Source organism: Crocodylus siamensis, chromosome 7 (genome assembly GCF_052110815.1).
Source record: "Crocodylus siamensis isolate JL-2025a chromosome 7, ASM5211081v1, whole genome shotgun sequence".
Taxonomy (NCBI): Eukaryota; Metazoa; Chordata; order Crocodylia; family Crocodylidae; genus Crocodylus; species Crocodylus siamensis.
Genome location: NC_143401.1, coordinates 94,289,261 through 94,313,420, shown reverse-complemented (window position 1 = coordinate 94,313,420; position 24,160 = coordinate 94,289,261). Strand labels below are relative to the sequence as shown.

Sequence of the window (24,160 nt, the reverse complement as noted above, 5' to 3'; positions counted from 1 at the left end):
TACAGAAAGGATGTGGGCAAATTGGAGAGAGTCCTGTGGAGGGCAGTAAAAATGGTGAGGGGGTTGGGGGATGGCTTAAGAGGAAAGCCTGAGGAAACTGGGCTTATTTAGTCTGCAGAAGAGAAGACTGAGGGGGGGATTGAATAGCAGCCTTCAGCTCCTTGCAGAGGGGTCCAAAGAGGATGAAGTGGGACTTTGCTCAGTGGAAGCAGATGCAGGACAAAGAGCAATGGGCTCAAGCTGCAGCAAAGGAAGTTGAGGTTGGATATTAGGAAAAATCTTCTCACTAGAAAGGTGGTGAAGCACTGCAAGAGGTTACCCAGAGAGGTGGTGGAGTCTCCATCCTTGGAGGTTTTTAAGACCAGGGTAGACAAAGCCATGGCTGGGATGATCCAGTTAGGGCTGGTCCTGCTCTGAGCCTGGGGTTGGACTAGATGTGACCTCCTGAAGTCCCTTCCAACCCTCATTTTCTATTATTTCTATGATTATACCTTGCAGACTGTTCCAGGCATACCCATGGAAGGTGTTACAGCTGGCGATAAACGCTCAGTTGCTATGCAGGGTTCAATGCTGGCCTATAATTAAGAACAGGCCATTTACATCATTATCTCCTAGTCATTAACTGCCCTGTTACCAGTGTACCCTTCCACTCAAGCCTAGCCCTGGGATTCAGCAGCACCCTCCTCCATAGTCAGTCCCATTGACTGGGCAAGTGAGGCTGCACTCTGTAAGTGAGAGGCTATTTATATCTGGGTGTAGGTACATGTGTGGGAGAGTATTTAAGTTGAACACACCTGGATGTACACAATGACTAACCGTAGGCGGGTAGACAACTGCCCTTCTCCTGCCGTGGAGAATTTCCTCTCGAGCATTTCCTTGTTTCATTTAGCCTGATACAGCTGCATGCGCCTGACTGAACACCCAGCCCTCTCTCCTCGATAAATAATTATTTAGAGTCATCATTGCTGTCAACTCTAACAGGTCCGTCCCCATTTCACCTGCAGGGGCTTTGGGATTTGCATCATATTACTTCACTAGGTGGCTGCTGAATAGGAAAGGCTGCCTAGATTAAAGAGTACATATACCTATTCATTCTCAGGCTGAGACATTGTGCAATAAGTTTCATCCTGGAGAAAAGAGGGGTTGATAATTGAAAAGCAGAGGGAACTTGGACTAAGCTAATGAAGCATGCTGCTCCCCAGAAATTGAAACGCTAGTTAGGTAGATAAGCAGGCAGGCAGAGCATGAAGACGCCTAGGCCCCCGAATGCATCAGCAAATGCAGGAGCAAGCCATGAGCGATGTGAGCCCCCCCACCACAGGGCACAGGCACTCAGGACTGAAGAATGAAGGGGAAAATAAAACCCGAACATACCAGCCTGCAAAGTACCTGAAGCACCGAGGCAGACAGGGTTCTTTGGGTGGATACGGTATCTTTTATTAGACAAGCTAAATCGTTGGAAAAATTGTTCTTTGCAAGCTTTTGGGTACACACACCCTTCTTTAGGCCGAGGGAGAGTTAGCAGTTTTGTGCTCTCCTGGATGGGATAGAAGCCAGTATAGAAGCACCGAGTGCACCCATGCATGTACTCACGCACAGCCACCGTGGTAAGCATCATGGGATCAAATGGAAAGACATAAGGCATCCTTAATCAGCCTTATGTCCAGGGTCTCCCACATCCTTCCAATAACTCATCTAGCAGGCCCAACTACTCCAGCTTGCCCTAAGATATAAGAAGGGTTGCAGTCCCTTTTCCCTAAGGGAGAGGGAAACCTATTGCTCTGGAGGTTTGTAAATAGAATAGCCCATGCAGAACATTTTCCACCCTCTTCCCCCTCAAGTATCCTGCCGCTTTCCAGAAACCTGTGTGGCAGCTGCCAGTTTTTGTTGAAGATTGAACATGAGGCCTCCACTGCTAAAAGTTTAAGTTTCAGTGGCTAAAAAGCCAGGCTCTGTAAATTGGCGGTGGCCAGCAGGCAGCATGTGCGCCCCAAGTGTCACCCAGCCTCTCTGCATGGCATGCAGCAGATCAGGAAAGGAGCAGGGAATAAAGCAGCAGATATGGCAGGGAGCCGAAGGCAGAGCATCAGATCAGGCCTGGGAAGGGGCTTGGAGTAGCACTTGGGGAGGGTGCAGTGCTTACGTGGTGGCTTGCTTGCCCTAAAGGTTACTGCCACTGCTATGTATGACCGCTGTGATGGACCCGACATGAAGATGGATACGCTGAACGCACGGACCAGGGGAATACACCTGCTTTTTGCAGAAGCACCAATATCAAATGCTGCAGATGTGGCCCTGCCAGAACTGGAGAGCAATTCTCACCCAAGCTTCCCTTCTTTGAAAATATGTTTGCTTTGAAGTGAGAAACATTTCCTGCTGATGCAGGAAGAAATTGTTCCTCCTCCTTTCTGCAGTAAGGCCCATCCAGGGTTATCTGTCAGCTTTCACAGCCCGGGCGCCTGCTGTAATTACAGAGAGCTCTGAAATGGTCCTGGTGAGAGGGGACCTAATCAAGTTGGACCCGAGAAATCTTCGCCTTCCCCTCTTTATTTTCCTTTGCAGACAGAATTGTGGGAGGAATCGGGCGGAAACCACTGGATAAGGAATCCAGGAGCACAAACAAGCTTTTGAGTTTTCCAGACTATTTCAAAAACAAGCGAGACTCCACCCCAGGTCCACTGGCTCCTGGCAATTAGTTCTAGGATACTGAGCCATCGTGTCTGAATGCGATTACCATCCACTGCCTGTTTGCTGATGTTACCTGGGCACAGTCCATCTCCCAGTGGATAGAGGGCAGATTCTGCTCTCTGTTCTTCCAGGGCAACCTCGCTGAAGTCGGCAGAGCTGCCTGGGGGGAGCTGAGAGCAGAATTTGGTTCAGTGTAGCGTGCTTCACCTGCCACTCAGAAAGCACATAGTTAATAGTAATGAACTAAACCCCACAGAGCCCCCTGAGGAGGATTAGCATTCAAGTCCGTGGTTTAGAGGAAAGGATGGGCAAAGCGAGTCACCGCAGGCCTGAGGTGGATGCACTGTCCCCTGCTGCAAGCACTGGGCCACATCTGCAGCGATGCATTTTTCTCTGCTGCACTTAACTACCTCTCCCCAAAGTGAGGATGGCAACTGTGAACCTGTCATGCTTTAGGTGCTGCTGTTTGCATCTCAGCTCCAGTTTGAGTTAGGAAACCATGGACCTTTTTCGATTCTTAAGAACTGCATCAGGCGCTTGACTTCTTCACAGCACTCTGAGAGCATGCATTAATGACGGGGCGAAATCAAGGATTACCACCTCTTTAAAAACCCAGCTGCTGTCTTTCCTGAGCCTTCAAAATTGTGTAATTGCCTGAGTAATGGTGCCAAAGGGTACCTGTACACATGACACCATCACCATGTACATGTGATGAAAATGTCACTTTGTATGGCTTAATGGCATCACACGGTACATGTGCAGGAGTTTGGGGGATTTTAAATGAGTTTGCATTGTTGCAAAGTAAACTACATCCCGATGTAGTTTAGTTTGCCATGATGCATTGCAACTATTAGTCAGCTCACCCCCTGGGTGTGGGAGAGGTGGGCAGGCTCTGCAGAAAAAAGGGTCAGGCATCTCACTGCTTCTGCCTTCAGCAGGCACTGAAGGCAGTGAGTGGCTTGATCCTTTTGTTTTTTCTGATGGAGCCTAGCCCCCTCTCCTGCAGCCAGGGGGTGAGCAGCCAACAGACTGAGTGACCCCTGAGCCGTGGGGAGCCCTGGTTCTTCCCTCCACGGTGGTGGCACCCCTGGGGGCTGCCTGGGTGGGCTACTAGTGGGCTAAGTGCTTCCCCAGCTCATGGTCATGGAAGAGTTGGATCGGGCTGGGTGGATCTGAGCTGGGACAGCATCCAGCCCACTAGTGGCCTGCCTAAGTGGCCCCAGGGGTGTCACTGCTGTGGAAGAAAGGAGCAGGGCCCTCTGCAGCTCAGGGGCTGCTCGGCCCACTGGCAACTCACTCCCTGGTCACAGGCATGCTCTGCAGAAAGAAAAAAAAAAGGATTGGACCCCTCACCATAAAAAAAGGATCAGACCCCTCACCATAACAGTGATGGAAAAAGAAAACCCCGCTGTTTCCATTAAAAACCCACTGTTTCAATTTAGGGGGCATAGACGGCAGCCCTAAGGACCAAACCCCCGTCATGTGTACAAGCGCCCTTTGAAAGTGATCCCTTCTTATTTATCTGTCTTGTCTGCTTTTATCCCAGGGTGAGTTTCGATGAAGGGAGATCCTGGAGTAAATACAGCTTCACGCCAACACCACTTTTCGTGGATGGGTCCCTGGTGGATCCCGGCATAGAGACACAGATAATGACGTAAGTACGGGCAGGTCACATGGGAGCTGTGCTGGGGTCTAACGTTGCATACTTGGGGGTACGTCTAGCACGTTGGCCTTATTTGGATTATAGTTTTCCCACCTGTGGATGTGTTGCTTGTTAAAGGCTAAATTGCTGTATGGCGCTAACCAAGATTCGCTGTGGTAGAGCTGGCATCTCTTTCAAGGTTTGTAAAGGTTTTGGTTGCCCGAACAACATTGTCCGTTGAATCAAAACACTGTAGAATCTGATCTGTATGCTGTTCATTAAGCTATGGTTGTGTGGCCCAGTGGAAAGTGGGAAAAAAACCTAGATGTCTGGGAAACACAAATTATGATGAAAGACTGAAAGAACTGGGATTCTGCAGCTTGGAGAAGAGAAACTGAGGTGGGGATTTGATTACAGTCTTCAAAGACATGTAGGGTAGTTATGGAGGATGGACATAGATTAGTCCATCTCTGTGGCTGGTAGGGGAACAAAACAAAGAGCAATGTTTTTAAATAGCACCAAAGGGAAATTTAGTTTGGAGATTAGGAAGAACTTGCTCACTACAAGGGTGCTCAAGCATTGGAACAGATTGCCCAGAAGGGCTGTGGGATTTCTATCCTGGATGTTTTTAAGAGCAGGCTAGACAAACATTGGTCTAGGTGGTTTAGTTAGAGATGACCCTGCCTTGATCAGAGGGGTTGGACTAAATGGTCTCCTGGGGATCTTTAACCCTGTGATTCGTTGAATAGCTGCCCAAGCATGCACAGTGGCTTTCTTGTCTGCTCTTCCTCCAGCCTTGGTGTGACAGGATGCATAAGGAATCAGATGACAAGAAAGCAACCCAGTTAACCCCCTAGGAGCTAAATACTCCACATTTCCTATAGGAAGCGGCTGTATAGTGCTGCTGCAGCAGTAGAGAAGTGACATGAATAAGCACCCTTCATTAGTCCCTGGAGGAGGGAGATGATGTTGTTATGGAAAAACTGTAGTGGAAAAAACTTGGACACCTCCTATTGGTCTTGTTGTTGAGATCATTTATTTTGCAGTGGGTCTTATGCTGCCATCACTGGCTCATTTGTACGGTGACAGCAGCCGGTACTTGTTGATTTGTATCAGTTGGAAGAGAGAAGAGAAATCATTCTAGTTGGTCAGGGTTTTGGTTGTAGCCATGTTGGTCTAAGGACATAAGCAGACAAGGTTCGTTGAGTAGATGTGATATCTTTTATTAGACCAAGGGAGTAGTTGGGAAAAAGTTCTTAGCAATCTTCCGGGTGCAATCACCCTTCCTCAGGCATAGGGAGGCTCTGCTGGTTTGAGACTCCAAGTAATGAGAGAAGCTAAAAGTGTGGCAAGATGTCAGTGACACTGTAAATAGGTAGAATTAGAAAGACAAAAGGTAAAGTAGGGAAGGGAGAGGAGAAAAAAGCCAGGGGAAAAAGGCCAAAAGTGACTATGGGAGACACCAGTGAAAATCCCGACAAATTACATAACTGTTAGTTATGAAATATCACCCTTCCCTGGAACCTACAGAGAAAATCCTCAAACACTTGTAACCCGTACTAGAAGAAGACCCAATTCTTAAAGAGATCTTTCCAGAACCACCCATCCTAGCCTTCAGGCAAGCACCAAACCTTGTTTACCTCATCACCAGAAGCAAACTTCTTTGACCTAAACCAGGGTTTCTGAACCGGTGAGATGCGAAGGTCCTCTAGGTGGGACTTGGCTCGCAGCTGCAAAACTGGAAGTGCCATGGTGGGACTTCTTGTTTTGATTTTGTGCGCTTCAGTTGGCTGCCGGGGGACATCCCCCTGCTCTTTGGCCTCTCCGGGACACCTCCCCACCCCCACTTACCCACTAATGGGACTAGGACTTTTTGACCTTACGTAGGTGACATGTAAGCTGCAAAAGGTTGAGACCACTGACCTAAACCACATCTAATGGATCCAGACCATGCCAGGAAAAAAAATGCAAAAATTGCCAACACACCTCCACCAACCCCTGCAATAAACTACACTCCACTACAGAACCATCATCATTCCTGGATCCTACACCTGCACCTGCAGAACTGTAATATATCTCATCCAGTGCACCAAATACCCTGATGGGAAATATGTAGGAGAAACCAAACAACAACTGTGCACCAGAATGAACGCACACCGAAAATCTATCAAAGACAAGAATCCTCGACTACCTGTGGCGGCACACTCCTCACAAGCCAGTCACTCCCTCGCCGATCTCTCAGTTCTAATCCTCAGAGGGAAACTACAAAACACCTTTCATGGACAAGCCTACGAACTTCACTTCAGAAATCTACTGGATACAAAAAATCATGGGCTCAATATAGACATCGGATTTATGACACCTGACAACCAGCCTGACGTCTGATTCACCAGGTACCTGAGAGACCTGACCTCTGACATTTTTATTTTCCCCCACCTTTTCTCCCATCCCCTCCCCTACTTGTCTGCCATTTGTCTTCCTAATTTCCAGCTATTTCCTTTACAAACAGACTCTTTTCTACCTTGAATAACCATCACTGTAGTGTCTCCCCTGCTCACCTTTGGCCTTCCCCCATCCCCACCTTCCCTGCTTTACCTTTTGTTTTTCTAATTCTTCCTATTTACATTCTCACTGACATCCTGCCAAACTTTTAGCTTCTCTCATTACTTGAAGTCTCAGACCAGCAGAGAGTCCCTATGCCTGAAGAAGGGTGACTGCACCCAAAAGCTTGCTAAGAACTTTTTTCCAACTACTCAGTTGGTCTAATGAAAGATACCACATCTACTCAAAAAAACCTTGCCTGTTCAAGTTGCTCATACTCTTGTATACTGGTTGTAGTTCAGGAGTAGACAGGTGTACCTCACTGGTGGTGGTGCTATCATGGATGGACCAAGCGTGGGCAGGGGTGCCACCAATGGTAAGTTTGGATTCAGAAAAAAAATGTTGCTTCAGACCTTTTCTAGTGATTTGATTATATAGGACGTGGATTTGGGGATTAGCCTTGATGTCTCTTGCAGCAATAATATATACCTCCAAGCCAGAAGATGAGTCTGAGTCTAACAGGCTAGCATGCTTATAGCAATAACTAATAATGTCACATGCATCCATCTTTGACCTTGTATGACTGGGTACCCATTTACAGCTGGGGTGACTGGGAGCAGCCCTCCGGTTGCTTCTGGAGCCAAAGCAGACAACACCATTAGCTCTCCATCACCTGGCCCTGGCTGCATTCACCCTGCACAGATGAAATAACCCTTGGATAAAGGCTATCTATTTAATACAGATCAGTTTCTCACACAAAGAGCTGGAATCTGGCCAGAGGTAACAGGTCAAGAAATCCCAAGGAGCACAGAGAGGGTCTCACAGCTGGCAGAGAGTCAGCGGAGCCAGCTCCTATGACAACCACACAGACATGCGTGGTGTGTCAGGACTGGGAATTGGGCAGCGTGAGACTTATCAAGGTGTATCAAGGTGCAAAAAGGCTCTCAGGGAAGGGAAAATACAGCCCAGGTTATGAAAAAGGGGCAGGCTTCCCATTGCACCAGAGCGGTTCCTCAGGGGCGAAGCCATGGGGAATTTGCTTGCACAAGTGGCATTCAGGGTTGGATGGTGGCAGATTTTTGGTGCCTGAGAGATGCAAAAAGCTGTAACTGCTCCTTATTTAAATCAAGCATGGGTACTTTTCTCTCATTCAAAAAGGCATATGTACAAGAAAGTCGGATGGCCTATATCAGACAAGGTCCTTATAAAGGCCCCTTTTGGTCATAGTGTCTCTGAATCAGACTCTCGGAGATGGTATCATAGGGCACGTGTAGATGAAACGGGTTTGTCCTCTGTGTGGAGTGGCTTGGAGAGAGCATGTGTGTGTGTTGGTGTAACATGGCAGGCTGTCCTTTTAAAGAGGAAGCCAGCCCTGTTAAGAGAGCTCAGCTGTGGGGCACTTGGCTACGGAAGAAGTGTGCCACTGGGAGCTTTACGAGTTCCCAAAGGAGAAAGCAAGGTGAAGGAAGAGGTAAGTTGTGAAGGGACCAGGTTGCTGCACAGAGAGGTCAGGTTGCTGCCCTGGGGCTAGAGGAGGAAGGGGCTCATCTCCTAGTGTCCAGGAGAGGACAGAGGATTGTGTTTTGTGTGCATACTAAACTTTGCTTTGGAGAACTGGCTACGGAGCTCGGAAGGGAGCACATGCTCCTGCAGAAGCCAGCAGGATAAATGTCCTGCTCAGAGTCGGTTTTCCATCTACAAATGCTGCTTCAACATTCACTGAAAAAAGCCATTCAAAAAATGCCACTGCCAAATACTTGTTTTTTTCATGAAGCTGGTTTAAAGGGCATTTTCAGGGAGAGGACACACAGAGCCGAACAAGGGAGCTAGATCCTGAGCTCTGCACAGTGGGCAGCTTGTTCTCTCTATCTAATCTTCTCCAGGGATCCTGATACTCTAAACTTTCTATCCTAGTCAGCAGAGCATAATATAATAATTGTTATATTTTTGTGTAATGTTACTGATGTGTACTGCTTTCCACGCACAGTTGGAAGTACAGTGATAACATGAACACCCACACCCGGGTGCCCAGGCACGGACGTGTAGTATGCTGCGCAGGCACACGCACACACACACAGCTTGTGTAAATCAGTACATTGATACCTCCACTGAAGCCAGTGGAGGTAAATCATTTCATGGCAGCTAAGGTTTTGGCCCATTTGCTTTGTAAATCCATGCAGTTCCCTTTGAGATGAAAAATGTTTTAGAAAGCTGAGGTTATTGTTATTTATCCCTGTGGTATTTTGATGGAGAACATAGGGGGCCAGTTTACTGGATGTTCCCTGCCAACTATACAGAGAACTGACTTTTTTTTTTTTTTAAAGAAAAATGTTTAAAAGCCTTTTTTATTATTATTGAGGAATTTATAAAACTTTTTATCGGCACTTACAAAAGCTGTAGAAGATTTTCACACAGTTTTCAACAGAGATGCTTATAAAAATTCCTGCCCACCGGTTTCCAGGAGCTGAATAGTAAAACAGCCCTGCCATAAGCCATCCAGAAATGGTTTCTCTGCAGCTTTTCTGGGTATTTTTCTCAGCAGGAATTTTAATGGACTGATTCACAAAGGTAAAGTAGGGTCAGGCTGAGAGGTTGTGGAAACGTTCAGTCCCAAGAAATGAGGGCTGTTAGGTTGCTGCAGCTCTCTTGGCTGTATTTTGGGGTACATAAGGCCTACATCCTACAATTTGCTGTAGGTGAAGGGGGTTGTGTTCCCATGGGGAACCCACATTGGTTTCAGAGGTCCTCCAAATACAGGATCGGAGCCTAGCATTCCCTGGCTACGCCTCGATCACTGCAGGGTGTCGGGGTGCTAAGCAGGCTCAGCGAGATGCTAGAGAAGCTCATGTGAGGCCCATCTTCAAATCCCACTGAACTGAAGCAAGAATGGATGTGCTATTATAGCATCCACCAGCATCTCGGCTACTGCAACACAGTCCTGCTTGAAACCACTGGTTCCTGGGCCTTCTGAAGAGCAACCTTTGCCATGAAAATGTGCCAGATTGCCTGGAGTGTTCAGCCACTTCCTAAAATAATTTCCCGAGGGAAAACCATTATTTATTAGTTGTTAAATGCCAACTAATATTATTTATCTGTATTGCAGTAATCTGTCATCTGAGATTGTCTCCACTGTACAATGCGATGTGTGTATACATGTCGTAAACCTGCTTCAAAGCGTCTACAGGCGAAACCTGCTTCATACACTGGTTTTATACTGATATCGTTATTTTAGTTTTATACTGTACAGTTATATTGATACAGTTAGGGGTGCTAGACTAAGCTGGTAGCTAGCAATAAGTGCAGCTTCTAGTGTGGTTAGACTAGCAGAAGAGACCGGAACAAAGTATGAGCACCTGGAGGGTTGTACCCATTGGTCTACACCAGTTTCTAACATGTAGGTATCAAAACAGCTTAATGTGGTTGAGACAGACCAGTTGCCAGCACAAGGTAGCAATGTAGCATCATTTCTGGCACCCCAGCTAGCTTGACTGGGTACTCAGATTTAACCGGTGGTGGCCTCTGGCACGAGTCTGCATTGAGATGCAAATTCAAACCTCTGGCATCAGAACAAGAGACCTTCGCCTCTCTGCCACCACCCTGAAAGCAGGGATAGTGATACGGGCCTGTGTGTAGATAGGCCAGACGCAGAGACAGCAGCTAGAGAGATGAAGTGTTTGACTAGTATAGGAATCGGGCCTTTTAAGCTCAGTCTCCTGTCCACTGGACCCGGCTGCATCCCCTTTGAGCTTGCTGATGTCTGACAGAAAGATACTCCCTGCCTGGGAAATGTTACGATTCAAGCCAGCCACAGAGGTGAAAATACAATTGGAGAGCCCTGGAAGGGGCCTTTTGCTGTTACAGATTTGACTCTTCTCACTGCATCAGTCCCGGAGCTGATAGTCTCTCCAGAGCATCCCTCCACCTTTGAAACGACGGCGCTTGAATTCAGTGTTGTATTTTCCATCCACTCAGCATGACTTGACTACCTTCCTCCTGGGTGACCAATGTGAGACTGGGGACAAGAAGTTAGTAGAGTGCATTTCCCCTCCTTTCCCTTTGCAAGCACGTACAGCTGTTTTGGGGTGATGCAGTTCCTCTGTGCATTAGCTCTGGGTAAAATATTGGCAGCACTCAAACTCTATGCCTCTGCATGGTTTGGTGTGTCAGGAACAAATAAGAGCGGTGAAGTGTGATGGAGCATCATGGGATACTGGATGGCTCAGGGAGCTGGAGGTTTGGAGCTTGCCTTCTGTACATTTCTGGCCTGAATTCAGCTAGGCTCAGTAGTAGGTGCTAGTGAACAGCAGGATATACCCGGTAGAGACTTACGAAATGCATTGATGCCTTCAGCCTACTTCCTAGTGGACCGGATCCCACAAGAGTCTTCCTCTTAGTTGGTACGGGCAGGCCGTCACGTTGGCGACTTCAACAAGTGGGTTACAGACTGAAGGGAGACGGGTGGGATGTGAATGCACGAGAGCCTGGAACACCTCAAATTGGCGGCTCCTTTAGGAAATGAAGTGAGATATGGGTCAGGAAAGGGAAGTTTGCACCCAAACACCGCACAGCACAGTTCCTGCAACTCTGAAGCTACCAGTCTGCCCTTTCCCAGCTGCATTGCCTTTGAGAAAGAACAGATTCAACTTCCTGGGCAGGCTTTTTATGAAGGTCTACAGCCATTGCTGCTTCTGAGCAGAAGAGAGAAGGTGGAGGGAGAAGAGAGATGGGGCGGGGGATGCTTTTTCAGAGGTCTGCAGAAGGGTAAATGTAGTCGTCAGCTTCCAGGATACACGACTGAATGGAAGGGAGCTTGTCACAACGTGCGGATTTAGAGAATGCGGACCTGCTATTAGTCCTACTCATTTTCTTTGGGGAGCAGGGTTTTAACACTTGTTCACAGATTGTTATAAACTCTCAAGTCTAGCAACAAGGAAATTCTACTGGGCGAGATTGGCAGGATAAGTTTCAAAGCCCTCTTTATCCAGCGTATTCGGCAGTGTCACTTAGAAAGGGCTCCCTTCTCCACCCCCCCCCCCCCCCCCCCCGATTACTTTTATCCCACTTCCATTCTGCTTCACCGGGAATCGGGCTCAGGACTGCAGCGTCTGTTTGAGATGCAACTGGCTATATTATTGGCAGTGGCCTAGTTTCTCAAGTGGGTTTCACCTGCAATATTGTGAAGTTTAGCCTTTGGATTGCATTGCAGTATGAGCTGGTTATGATGCTGTGCAAACTGCAGCAATCAGCTATGGTCTGTTCTGAAAGGCATCCTAGAAAATGCAGCTCAGCGCTTCAAAGGGGGAGAGGAAAAGGGTTTTAATTTACAATGCATGCATCTCTTGACTGCTCTTCAGCTAGGTGAGGTGAAATTACCTAGGACCTATACAAAAGCGGTGGGACTATTGGGGGAAGGGGGAGGGAACTAATCTTAACTCAAGATTTATTGCTTGGCTGGAGATAAGTAATAAACTCAAGAATATTACGGTAGGAGCCCAAGGATTTTTCAAGATGATATTAGCATTTGCTGCTCTGAGTCAAACGACTGGCATACCAAGATTGGTTTTAAACCACCTTTGGAAGTAGCCATTATCCGAGGCTTCCCTTAGCTTGTGCACTGTAACAGCTAGTTCACTGCCCTGCGTCATTTGTTGAAGGTCACCAGCCTTGCTCGGGCTCATATAGGCTCTCACGGTGTGACTTCATGGTTGAAGCCACTGGTCCAAGAGGCAACATGTAGTATGAACTATCAACATCTGTAATGGCTGGTAAAATTGCAGAGTAGATGCTGTGGCAGGTATCCTCAGGATCAGCTCTAGAGAGCAGCCATTCCCAGGGTCGTTCCCCTAGCAACAGCACAAATGGTAGTTAATACAAATACCGGTTATGCTGTTAATTATTGCCACTCACTGTTAACCAGTGGCATGCATGGCTTATGGAAATCAATGCAAAGTGATAAAGAAAGAACAGGCAAAACAGTTTCATTTGCCCTGGTGGGTTGGCATCATCAGCTCAAGGCCTCAGACCCATTAGCAGGTGCGTCATGGGGAAACTCATCTGGCTGCTGTACCTGGCAGCATCTATTCAAGGGAAGACTGGGGACTTCAGCCTTCAAGGCTGTCAGGTGGGTTGCCTTTCATGAACACCACAAAGGAGGAAAAAATCTTTTTTGAAAAACAGCATTAAAAATTAACACTCCCTCCACCCTGTTTATTGTTCCCTCTGCCTGTCATGTTGTTGGGATGTCTTTTGAAGCAGTTGTCATGCAAAGCAGTTGAGGCATATTGGCAAAATAGTTATCTATCTATCTATCTATCTATCTATCTATCTATCTATCTGTGTATCTGTGTATCTGTATAGATATATGTATCTATCTATCTGTGCATCTGTATATGTGTATAGATATATGTATCTATATATATCTATATCCCATGCCTCCCCCTTATTTTAAAAATCTCATGGTTTTCAAAAGCCTTGATTTTCTATTCAATAAACTTATATTTTGGTATCACTTAATATTTTTAACTCTTCTCACGTCCCTCCCTGGTGCCTGTTGCCGGGCAGCTAATCTGTAAATCCAGCAGGAACAGCAGAGCCTCCTCGTAATTATAAGGTCTGCAGATTACCCGCTAATTGCACTTGGCGTTACTTGCTAACACAAACATTGCTCCTTACCGTGTAGTAAGTCGCATTCTTGATCTCATACCGGCGCTTTAAAAAAAACAAGTGCCCATTGATTTGGTAAGTCAACCCCATAGCCAGTTGCTCAAGGAACCATAGCATCAATGATAGCATTAAGGATCCTGGGTTGTGTCTACAGTCACAGCAATTCTGTGCATTGGACTTCCTCTACCTGGGATGGCTTGAGCCTATATTGACAACATTTCATAAAAGCAGGACATTGGCTCCTCTGGTTCTCCTGCATTACCTGTGGCAGGTTAGGGTGTTCCTTCTGTGTTGTGTCACCGTTGATGGTAGTCTTATGTAGAGTTTCGAGTATGGTTTGGATAGGATGGCTTGGACAGGGCTCAGGCAGGGGGTTGGACTAGATCACCTCCAGAAGTCCCTTCCAGCCTTTTTTCTCTGTGCTTCCTCCCTATAGCCCATTACCTCTACCTTAATTGGTCTCTGGCCCTTTGGTAGGGGTTTGCATTCCTCCCTCAACATTCAGCACAATACCTGTCAATGAAGGTTACCAGTAAGCATTGGCATTTCTTATTTGTTGGAGGATTTCAACATTTTGAAATTTAGAGGGTTTATTTTTCCTCCCTTTTTGGAATGGAAGCAGATTTTTCCAAATTTTCTGTGAACCAGGAACTCCATAAAATGTTTGCTTTGGAAACAAAATCACCCATTGTTTCTCAAAGGAGAGAAGCTCCCTTGGACTCCAGTCCCACTTGATAGTAGCTGTCAAGTGGCATTGACAAGACTGGTGTCAATTTCATGGTTGTCCACCATGACTATTGGGGACCAAATGTCAGTTTCATTGGCGTCAGAAGAGCTCTATTCAACTTGATGGAGTTGTACTGATGTACACCTGCTCAGGATATGGTCCTGTTTCTTGTGAATGGACTTTGTATATTTTATCTAGGTGAAAATGCATACTTGCTTCCCTTCAGTACCTCGTTTTTCCCTTCCAAAGATGAATGCCATTTTCCCCATCTTTTTTCTCATCCGTAGAGAGAAATTCAGGCAGCCCTGACTCATATCTCCGTTGCCCTGAAGCCTCTGCCTGACTAGTCAGCTGAAACCAGCTGTATCAAATGCTTCAAAGTGGCTTTTAAAAGCTGTATTTATTATTTGGATAAAAAATTATGAAGTGTTTTTTTTTCACTGGCAATTGCCCTCCTTTACACTGTCATCTTTCATCTTTTATGCCTCCTTCATTTCCAGTCTCTTGCTGCCTGCATCATCTTGCCAATCATTAGATAATATAAGTCTGGCTCCTCTTCCACTCTCCCTAATTGCTGATCTGTGTCTCCCTCAATTAGGTTCTGCTTCTTTGTCTCACTCTCTTTCCATCCAATTTCGTTGTAACCACTGACCTCCTTTAGCGCTAATTTCATCTAAACCCTAATAAAAAACAATCAGGAGGTTACACAGCCCATTTGGTTGTCTCCAAAGTCATGATTTATGCTTAATTCACAGGGAATGGCTCAACTCTCATTCTCCATTCATAAAATCTAGCCCTACCGACTCAATTTGCAGTGGTTCCTTCATTGCTTATGTGCTTCATGGCTATGCCTGCACGTAGTCTGCTGCAGCCTAGTTAGACATGGGTGACATCAAATCAAGGGTTGGTAACTCTGCCTTTTGGGGGAAATTGTCACTGTTTAGGTTTATTAGCTCATAGTTATTGGACACAATGGAGGAGTAAGTGGTTGAAATACGATGGTCTGTGTTGTACAGGAAGTCAGACAAAGATGATCTAATAGTCTCGTCCGCCCTTAGAACCTACAAGTCTGTGTCATCTGTGTATCATCAAGGACTTTCACTCCTTTCCAGACACGGTGGGGGTCCACAGTAAAGCTGTGCCTATATATTTATGTGTGAGGGCACATCACACAGACATCATCAGTTGCTGGGAGACGCTGAACAAACCAGTTCCAAGCTCTGCCCTTTATTTTAATCGTCTGCATAGGATTAACCCTTACAGAGAAATTTGAAATGGATGCTATAGAAGTGTATATTATTATTAATCATCATAATAATATGGCAAATATACATCGATGTTCACTCAATTCCAGTGATCCTGGAATTTTGCGGATGTGGCATGGGATGATCGATGGTCCTTGCTCTTAGAGGAGAATGTGGCCATGTACCCGTAAGAGTGCAACGGTGTCCTCTATTTGTACTTCCTTCAGACCTGGATACACCAAGGGCAGCGTATATTGCTCCTCTGGTCCTCCCATTCAGCAACTCTTTCCATGACCCAGTTTGTGAACAAGGCATTGCTTAGAGAAGAGGTGTTTTGATCTGAGTCTGATAGTTTTGTAGGTTGTATTTTTTTAAGCCGTAACGTTCTTTTTTCTGGAAACTTACAGTTTTAGGTCAACTGAAACTTTTGGGCAATTTGTCTTAATTTCCCCCCCAAGAAATTTCAGTCAGAAAGAGGAACAGCAAATTCTGGAGAATATCAACATTCTTTATTGTATTACTTTCAGAATGAAATATTGCAGTTCAAAAGGATGTTTTTGTTTTTAGATGTATTTCAATACTGTATAGTATTGTACAGTACAGAGGATCCCAAACTTTTCCTTATTGCGTACCCCCTTCCAGATTTACCAGCTGCCCACATACCCCTACCAGCACACGTTTTATATTTTAACTTCTTAAATGCCAATTATTAAAATATGAAAATTAAATCTGCCATTACACACTTTCTCCCATGAACACCCCAGAGATGTCCTGCATACCCCCAGGGATGTGTGTACCACAGTTTGGGACCCCCGGTATAGTGCATATAGAACAACAGGTAAATGTTTCATTTGACCTTAAACTTCTTTTGTTTGATTTTCCAGTCAACAGTAAGAACAAAAGAAATCAGATACTCTCACGGCCCTAGTCTTAATGCTTTGTATACTCCATCCTACACATAAGATGGATTCTGTATCAAAGGCCTTTAAAAAAAAAAGTTTAAATGCTCACTACCTATCGTAATGGTTTTTTACGTAAAACCAGATTCACACTGGTTCATTAGAGAACACCACAATGGTGCTGGATCACTGGAATGTTAATTCGTTAAATTAAATGGATTTCTTTGTAGACAGTGTCTACCAAATACTAAATAAACTAACTGAAGACTGTTCACTGCCAAATCCTGGCGCAGGCTGTCTTCCAAGGAATATAATTGGGATCACAGCTAAACCTCTGTGTCAAATACATTTTCATCTACCCAACCTTCCCATTGTCCGGTGAAGGAAAATGTTGCTATTTCTAAAATGCATGAAGACGCACGCCCTCCCTCTGAAGTCAGGACAGCTGCAAGATGGTTTTCACAGTCATTTTCCATTCCTGCATCTGACCACTCCATAGAAGCTCACATTATCCATGGGATCTGGATGGCACCGTTAAAAATGGGAAGCTTTGCAAATGCTCCAGTCTGTTACGATAGATGGTGTTCCATTAACAGCTCCGAAGATCAAAGTCCTTCCTATATACCCAGAGTGAAGGCAACCAAACACAGCAGGACACATGTCTGCCTTGTATACTGTCCTACCTGGTGATTTCAAACCTGATAAAAGGGGGTTTGAGTTAGGTTTGAGCAGGCAATTTAATTTTCATGCCTGAGCAGTTTTGGCTTCTCTTCTGACAGCAGCAGTGAACACAAACTGATCTAACCCATGCCTTTTGCCTGAACAACCCAGTAGCTATTGCATGGTAAGACTTGGTTCTCACTACTGGGCTACAGCAGGGTTTGAGCCAGGAGTCTAGAGGTGAAAATGTCATAACCCAAGAAATCCAAGCCCCTCACTTGATCTGCCATTAATAAATATTATTTAATAAGCCAAAAATGACTCACCGAGACAAAAAACAGAAGGAAAGGATATGTTACTCTTCAGCTAGTGAGGTTATTCCACAAAATGAAATAGCTTTCTAAATAATTTCCTGCAAGGTCATCTGGTCAATTTTTATTGCATTTGTAAGTTATTGTGTATTTAAAAAATTAATGAAAGATTTAATTATAGCAGTGTTGCCACTGACCTTTTCCAAAGTGACTTCATCATGAATCTGCAGGCATTTTGGAACGGTTTTCAAATCCCTAATAATTTGCTCAGAAATTGATAATGTCTAGCCCTGCAATAGACGCATACCGTTGTTTCTTTAAATATATATATATAAAAAGGACTGGGAAGCAATTTCTTGTTTCCTAGCAATGGTGAGTGGACTATGGAGCTGGTTGCAAAAATTGTGGTATGTGCTGGCTCCACATGGAATTTAAGAGGAAAATTTAATTCTACCCCTGAACTAAGGTGCTAAGTGCAGTACTATGCCACACTGCTTGAGTCCCTGAAAAACAGCTAATGCAAAAGGTGAGTGGGTTCTCCTCCTCCCTGCTTTCTTGTGACTCCGTATTAAGGGTAAGAAGATGGGTGCATTACAAAAGTACGTGCATTAATGGATTTTCAGGACTTGAATATGTGGAATATATTTGCACTTAGATGCCTCAGTCCACTTAGGGCACATCTACATGAGACACCATAAGGCACGTTAGCTTAAATGTAAGGTGCATTAGGGTGCATACCTACACGTGTGCACCTTTAATGCTCTTTAAAAATGATGATTTTGGGCTCATCTCACCTAAATTTAGGCGCAAATAGTTGAAGTGCTTTAATGCATGTGTAGGAACGTTAAAGCGCATTAACGCTGTGTGTGTGGACTGACTTAGGACTAATTTTAGTCCTAAGTCAGTCCACACACACAGCGTTAATGCACTTGAATGCCTGCACGAGTAGATGCCTCTCTAAACCTGCTTAATGCGCATTAAGCTAATGCGCATTAAATTGAGGCATGCTTAAATGCACGTGTAGACATGCCATTAGACACCTAATAGGTGGAACAGCATGTAGTCCTATCTGTTTACTGTGAAGAATGGAAACTCAATCTATCACGTCTATAAACAGCCTATGTTGGCCCATACTCATTAAGGAGCACTTAGAAGAGTGAGTCTGATCTAATTGCCTTTTGGGCTCTTGTTGTTATTGCTTCTCAAGGACTTTTTGCTTCAGCTGCTCAGTGGAGGAAATCACAGATGGCATTTTGTATCAGCTTCCCAAACTGGGGTTGTGAAGACCATACTTTTTCATGCCTTTCTATCACCAGTAGCAATGAAGAGTCTTCAGTGACTGCAGCCAAACTCAAGAGTCCACCTTCTTTTCCTTGACCTGTATCTCACTCTAGAAGGTTAGCAACTTGTAGGGGAGAAAGAAAAAATACCCACCTGACTTAGTGAGTAAAATAACCAGATTGGAAAAAAACTCTCATAGAAATGATACACTGAATGAGAAAAAGTCTGTAAGCTAGTGAGCAGATTCACCAGTGGGAACCTTCTAACTTGTCTCTTCACACCCTTTTCTTTAGGATGTGATCTGTTACCAAAACATTTATGCATTTATTTATTTATTATTATTTATTTATTGCAAACATCTATTGCAAAGCCAGAGCTGATTGGCTCAGAGTTTCCTTTACAAAGCACCATCACCAGATCAGTAGGTTAGTACATCACACAGTCTATATGCATCACAGTGGTATACAATATTGGTGAATCTCATCCTCATTTGTAAGCCCAGCAGCCTTGCTTGCTTGTTGCTTTGCCTAAGAGCATTCCTTATTACCGAAAGCTGGATCATGCTCATTAATCGGTATTAAGGAGCATTTTTTTTATTAAAAAAAAATATGAGAGCCTGGTGACCCAGAATAATCCCACTAGCACAGAGGAAAACATCCTGTAGAGTTCATACTGCTCTAATTACATTTAGCATAGTATTGTTTCCATCTAAATTATAGCAATTATATACAAAGATCTTCTTTGAAATCATTTAATTAAAGAGTAGCTAATGCTCCATGCTTTTGGAATGCTAATGCATTGCCTTCCACTTAGAAAACCTTGTTTTTTCCATTAATTATTATTACCAAGCAAGAGTTTCGGGGGGGGGGGTGTTAGTTTTAAAAAAGCACATGGTTGTGGTGAGTTTTGAGGCTGGTGAAAGTGCATTGCAGCCTTCTGCTTTGCCAGCAGCGCTGTCAGCTGACAGAACCAACACTTTGCAGTTCAGCTCTTATCCCATCCCATGGCCGCTCAATCGTCTTGATATTTCTGGTTGTGCTGTCTGTCTGCTGGGTTTCAGCAAGTGTTTCTTTTCTCTGCTGTAAGGAGCTTGTGACACAGCTGGATCCACAGCTGGCATAAATCAGCAGAGTCCCCTTGGGGTCAGTGGGACCAGGCCAACTGATATTGGGTAGGGCTCCAGCTCACCGAATGGACTGACCTTCAAATCATCTACAAGCAAATGGGTTTGGAGGAAAGATGCACAGTGAGTCTGTGAGATGTCTTAGCCACGCAGGCGGATATAAGCTGAAAACCATCTTCAAAAGCACAGCTGAACCAGATGTTGGGTGTGAGCATAGCCGTGTTGCAAGCGTGATATTACTGGATTTGTCAGGAGTGGGTGGAGAGCTGTTTGTGTGGCATCCCAAACCCGGTGTGATGGAATGATATCTGAAGCAGCTGGGAGCCAGACCCTACCTAACACATGCCGAATCGACACTGAGTGGTTCGGACATCACAGAGCCTAGAAGCCCCCCACTACAGAAATGATGTTGATAATTTTGAGATGGTCCAGTGGAGGGCAATGAAAATGGTTTGGGGGCTGGGCTCATGACTTGTGAGGAGAGGCCGAGGGAACTGGGATTATTTAGTTTAGAAAAGAGAAGACTGAGAGGGGACTTAATAGCAGCCTTCAACTACCTGAAGGGTGGCTCCAAAGAGGATGGAGCTGGACCGTTCTCAGTGGCGGAAGATCACAGAACAAGGAGCAATGGGCTCAGGCTGCAGCAAGGCAAGTTGAGGTAAGCTTACAGTCCAGCTGAAAATGAGATGGGGCAAGCGATGATAGCAAACCCTGGGTTGGGTCCCAGAGAGATCAAGACTCCAGTCATAACGTGAGCAATGTCGGTGTCAAGAAGGACACACTTTTTTCTGTGTTGCTCTTTTTTCCCTTTCGCTGCAAAACTCGCCGAGCATCTCAGCACCTTTAGGTTGACATAATAGAATTATAAAAATCTCAAAAATGCCTTGAGTGAACATTTAGTTTTGTGAAAAACTTGGCATATGGAAAAATACTTCTCCCTCCATTTTCTAAAGCCTGTTGTTAAGGTGGTTTGGCTGTACCCACTTCTGTGCGAAGGCTAGAAAAGATTCAGATTATGCGTAGTGTAAAAATAAGCCGAATTGAATTTTAGCCAAGGTTTTCAAAGAGGTATTCCCTGAACGTTCGAATCTCCCAGTTTTGGGAGGAGAAGCTGATTCTGTTAGTTTGTTCTGATAACACGTTGATTGGCTTCATTTTATTTATTTTCATATATATATATATAGAGAGAGAGAGAGAGATTGTAGCTTCGTTTATAGCTTTCCAAGTGGTTACCTTCGCCTATGCCATAGCTTCCCCTTACAAATACACTTCTTCAGCCTCTGCTGAGTCAAAAACTGCTTCTTACTGAGAAAATAGCCACTGGCACGAGGCTTAAGAAGCAGTTAGTTGATCAAAAAGCAGGCTCCCTGCAGCTTATCCAGCAATTCCAGTTGAGTGGAGCCTTTTGTGTGAATACCTGATGTTATTTATGAATTAGGGGTGGTTTTGTTGTGGGTTGTTTTCCTTTCAGGAAATGTGAGCATCTTCCAGGTAGACTCTCTTAGTAATTATTGCACTTGAGAGCACGGTGGGATACACAGCATTGATGTGCTTGGTCTCATTTTGTCCTGTTCTTGCAAGTGCATGGGTAACTCCCAGCTTCACCAAAGCACTACACTTCCCGACTGTACAGCATATCCCTTTACCTTGTCTGTTGGTGGGTCCATGTAGCACTGAGCAGAGTGGGGCTCGGGAGTTGGTTGGTATCTCTAACAAACCAAATCTGTGGTTTGGGGCTGTGAAAATGATATCCTTATTTGGGAAGCTGGACCACAGACTCAAGTCACCGAATCAGGGATAATAATCAACCTGCTCAAATGCATTTCAGAAACCGACTTCCCCACCCTGCAGTGATTTTTTTTTTTTTTTTAATTTTGCAATCTCAGTACCACCTCAGCTCTTTCCTAATGCCACCGGGGCACATAACAACACTCAGAGCAATTTTTGCAGGAGTTTTCTTGTGTCACCTTAACCGAGCATCACCTGTAGTCACCTTCCTCACTCCATTGTTCAGATCAGCATATATATATTTCACAGTGTTTTCTGTATGATAGAAACAACTAAACTGAGTTAGCTAAGAAAGAGCAAAGACTTAAACACAAAGACAGAGGTAGAACTCCTTTGGTCCCTATTTCCAGTGGCTTTAATACGACTAATCTCTCTTGCCGTCATTTCTTCTTTGTGCAACAGCAGCATTTGCTTCTCTGAGCTAGCCATGACAGTGCATGCCATTCACACACACACAGACAAGACAGAGGCAGGATCAGAGGAACGGGCTTTGGATGCCAGCAGATGACTGGGAACCAGTGCACAGGCAGGTTCAGGCAAAGTGTTTTTCCCCATGAGGAGTTAGGGACGTTCGTGTTGGTTTCCACTCTTGGATTCAGGAAGGTTTCCACAAGGGAAGTCTATTCCCCAAGCTGATGGTGTGCGTACACTTCTTCTTTTCCCCCAATGCTCAGAATTTTTGGGCACTTCAGTCTCCGTTCAGAGTGGCAGCTGGTCAAAGTGGACTACAAATCCATCTTCAGCAGGCGATGCAACAAGGACGACTACCAGACCTGGCACCTGCACAACCAGGTATGACTGTGTCTCTGGGGTGGCCTTTATCTGAGCTCTCCTTGCATGCTTGTGGGGAGGAGCCTGCCTTGTTCTCTTCCCCAAGAAGGGAAGGATCTGGCATCTTTCAACACAGTCGGCAGTTTTCACCTGTAGATGTGACATAGTTTATGTGCTTACTTTTCTGGAGTGGTGTTAAATCCTAGTTGGACACAGCGTGTGCTCTGGACTACACAAAAACTGCAATAAGCCAAATCTCACACACCCAAAGGTCCCTCTCCACCACTGCACCAGTGCAAAAGAGGCATGTCTTGTCCTTGACTACCAGATTAAAGCCCCTTTATGCCTTTTTATTGCTTTGATTATATGCCAGTAGAGTCTGCTTTCTTTAAATAAGATCACCTAAAATTAGCGGGTCATTCACTAGCTCTTTCTGAAAACCTGCAAGGGTTTACCAAGCACCATCCAACTTGTCCCAGGAAGTTCTTGGTCCCAGGAAGTTCAAATGACCCCTGCTGGCATGTGTCCACTTACAGAACAGTGTAACAGGGTGTTAGGTGCCTTTAATAGCCAAGGGCCCCATTTCGAAGCACCCCCATTCAGTTATCAGCCAGAGGCAGGTTGCGTGGGCTTGTCCGCACACAGCAATGCAAGAATGTGCTCTGTGGGATAACCGAGCTAGCTCCCAACAAGCTGGTACCTCTGCCCATCGCGGTGCAGTGCCACGCAGAGATACTGGCTGGGGACCTGGATCCATCTCCGGCCCTGTGTCAATGCCGCCTTCTGCATAGGCTCGACTCGCCTGGGTTGAGCACTGCACCGTTGCAGCTACGTGGCTTCTGGCTCCAGACCGAGCACAGCGCTGAACTGGGCCATGCAGACATGCCTTGAATACCTTTCGAGGGCTTTGGGGAGCTGCAGGAGGCCTTGGGGCACTGAGAAGGGTCTGGAGGGGCAGGTCTTTGGGCCCTTGTGTTCTGTTACCTGGCAAGGCTTTGAGTTTGGGCTAAAAAACCCTGCCCCAAAGGAAAAGTTTGAAGAGACTTTGGGTGTGACGCCAGCCTTATGTGGGCTAGTGATAGTGCCCAGTTGCCCATCAGCATGGCTCGAATAAGGTAAAGCACGCCTTTGTGGTTAACTTATAAGAGGATTGGAGTTGCTTTTGGAGCTCTGCCTACCTCATGGGATTTTGTATACTCCTAGGGAGCCTTTTAATAGATGATGCTGAAAAGAAAAATGCCTGATACAGACATAGACATAGCGGGTATAGAGGAGGAAGCATGTGCAGATGCTATACACGGCAAACGTGCTTTGTCGTCTGTACAAGCTTTGCCATCTGTGACCACGTGTCTCATTTTCAAGCTCGATGCTTTTATGGCCAGAAGCTAACAGGAGGCTCCATCCCTTGGGAAAGCCATCATTGTACAAGGTCGTGGGCCTCCCCGTGGGAAAGAAGTGCCGTTAAAAAAACATGGGCGCTGGAGGTTAAAAAGGAGTGTGAGGTAGCCTAGCGGTTAACGTCCCGAGAGAGAACAAATTAAAACCATTGGGAATGATGGAAAGAGCCAGGACCCGTGAATCCATGCAGTCATCTTGGGCATTGGGAATAATGGGAAAGAAAAGCAATTCGATTCTGCGGTGTATTTTCTTTCCTTTTGGGCCCAAGCAAGTTATTTCTGTGCAACAGAAAATTTTATTTATGGCCATTCACCTAAAGGTCAGACTTTCTTTTTTTTTATTAGGTATCCTCTGTATTGCTTTAGAAAGCCTTAAACCTCCTGGAACAGTGCTTGAAACAAATCGAGTGCTGTAAGGCTGTGCA

At 45.4% G+C, this 24,160-nt stretch overlaps 1 protein-coding gene across 2 annotated transcripts in view; it reads left to right on the top strand.

Moving 5' to 3' along the window:
• Positions 1 to 24,160, top strand: part of SORCS3 (sortilin related VPS10 domain containing receptor 3) — a 432,841-nt gene that overhangs the window by 359,171 nt on the left and 49,510 nt on the right. For both annotated transcript variants that reach the window (XM_090057528.1, XM_090057527.1), the window contains exons 14-15: positions 4,235 to 4,342; positions 22,242 to 22,359. In XM_090057528.1, the coding sequence (XP_089913654.1) occupies positions 4,235 to 4,342; positions 22,242 to 22,359 (226 nt within the window). The remainder of the gene's footprint in view (positions 1 to 4,234; positions 4,343 to 22,241; positions 22,360 to 24,160) is intronic.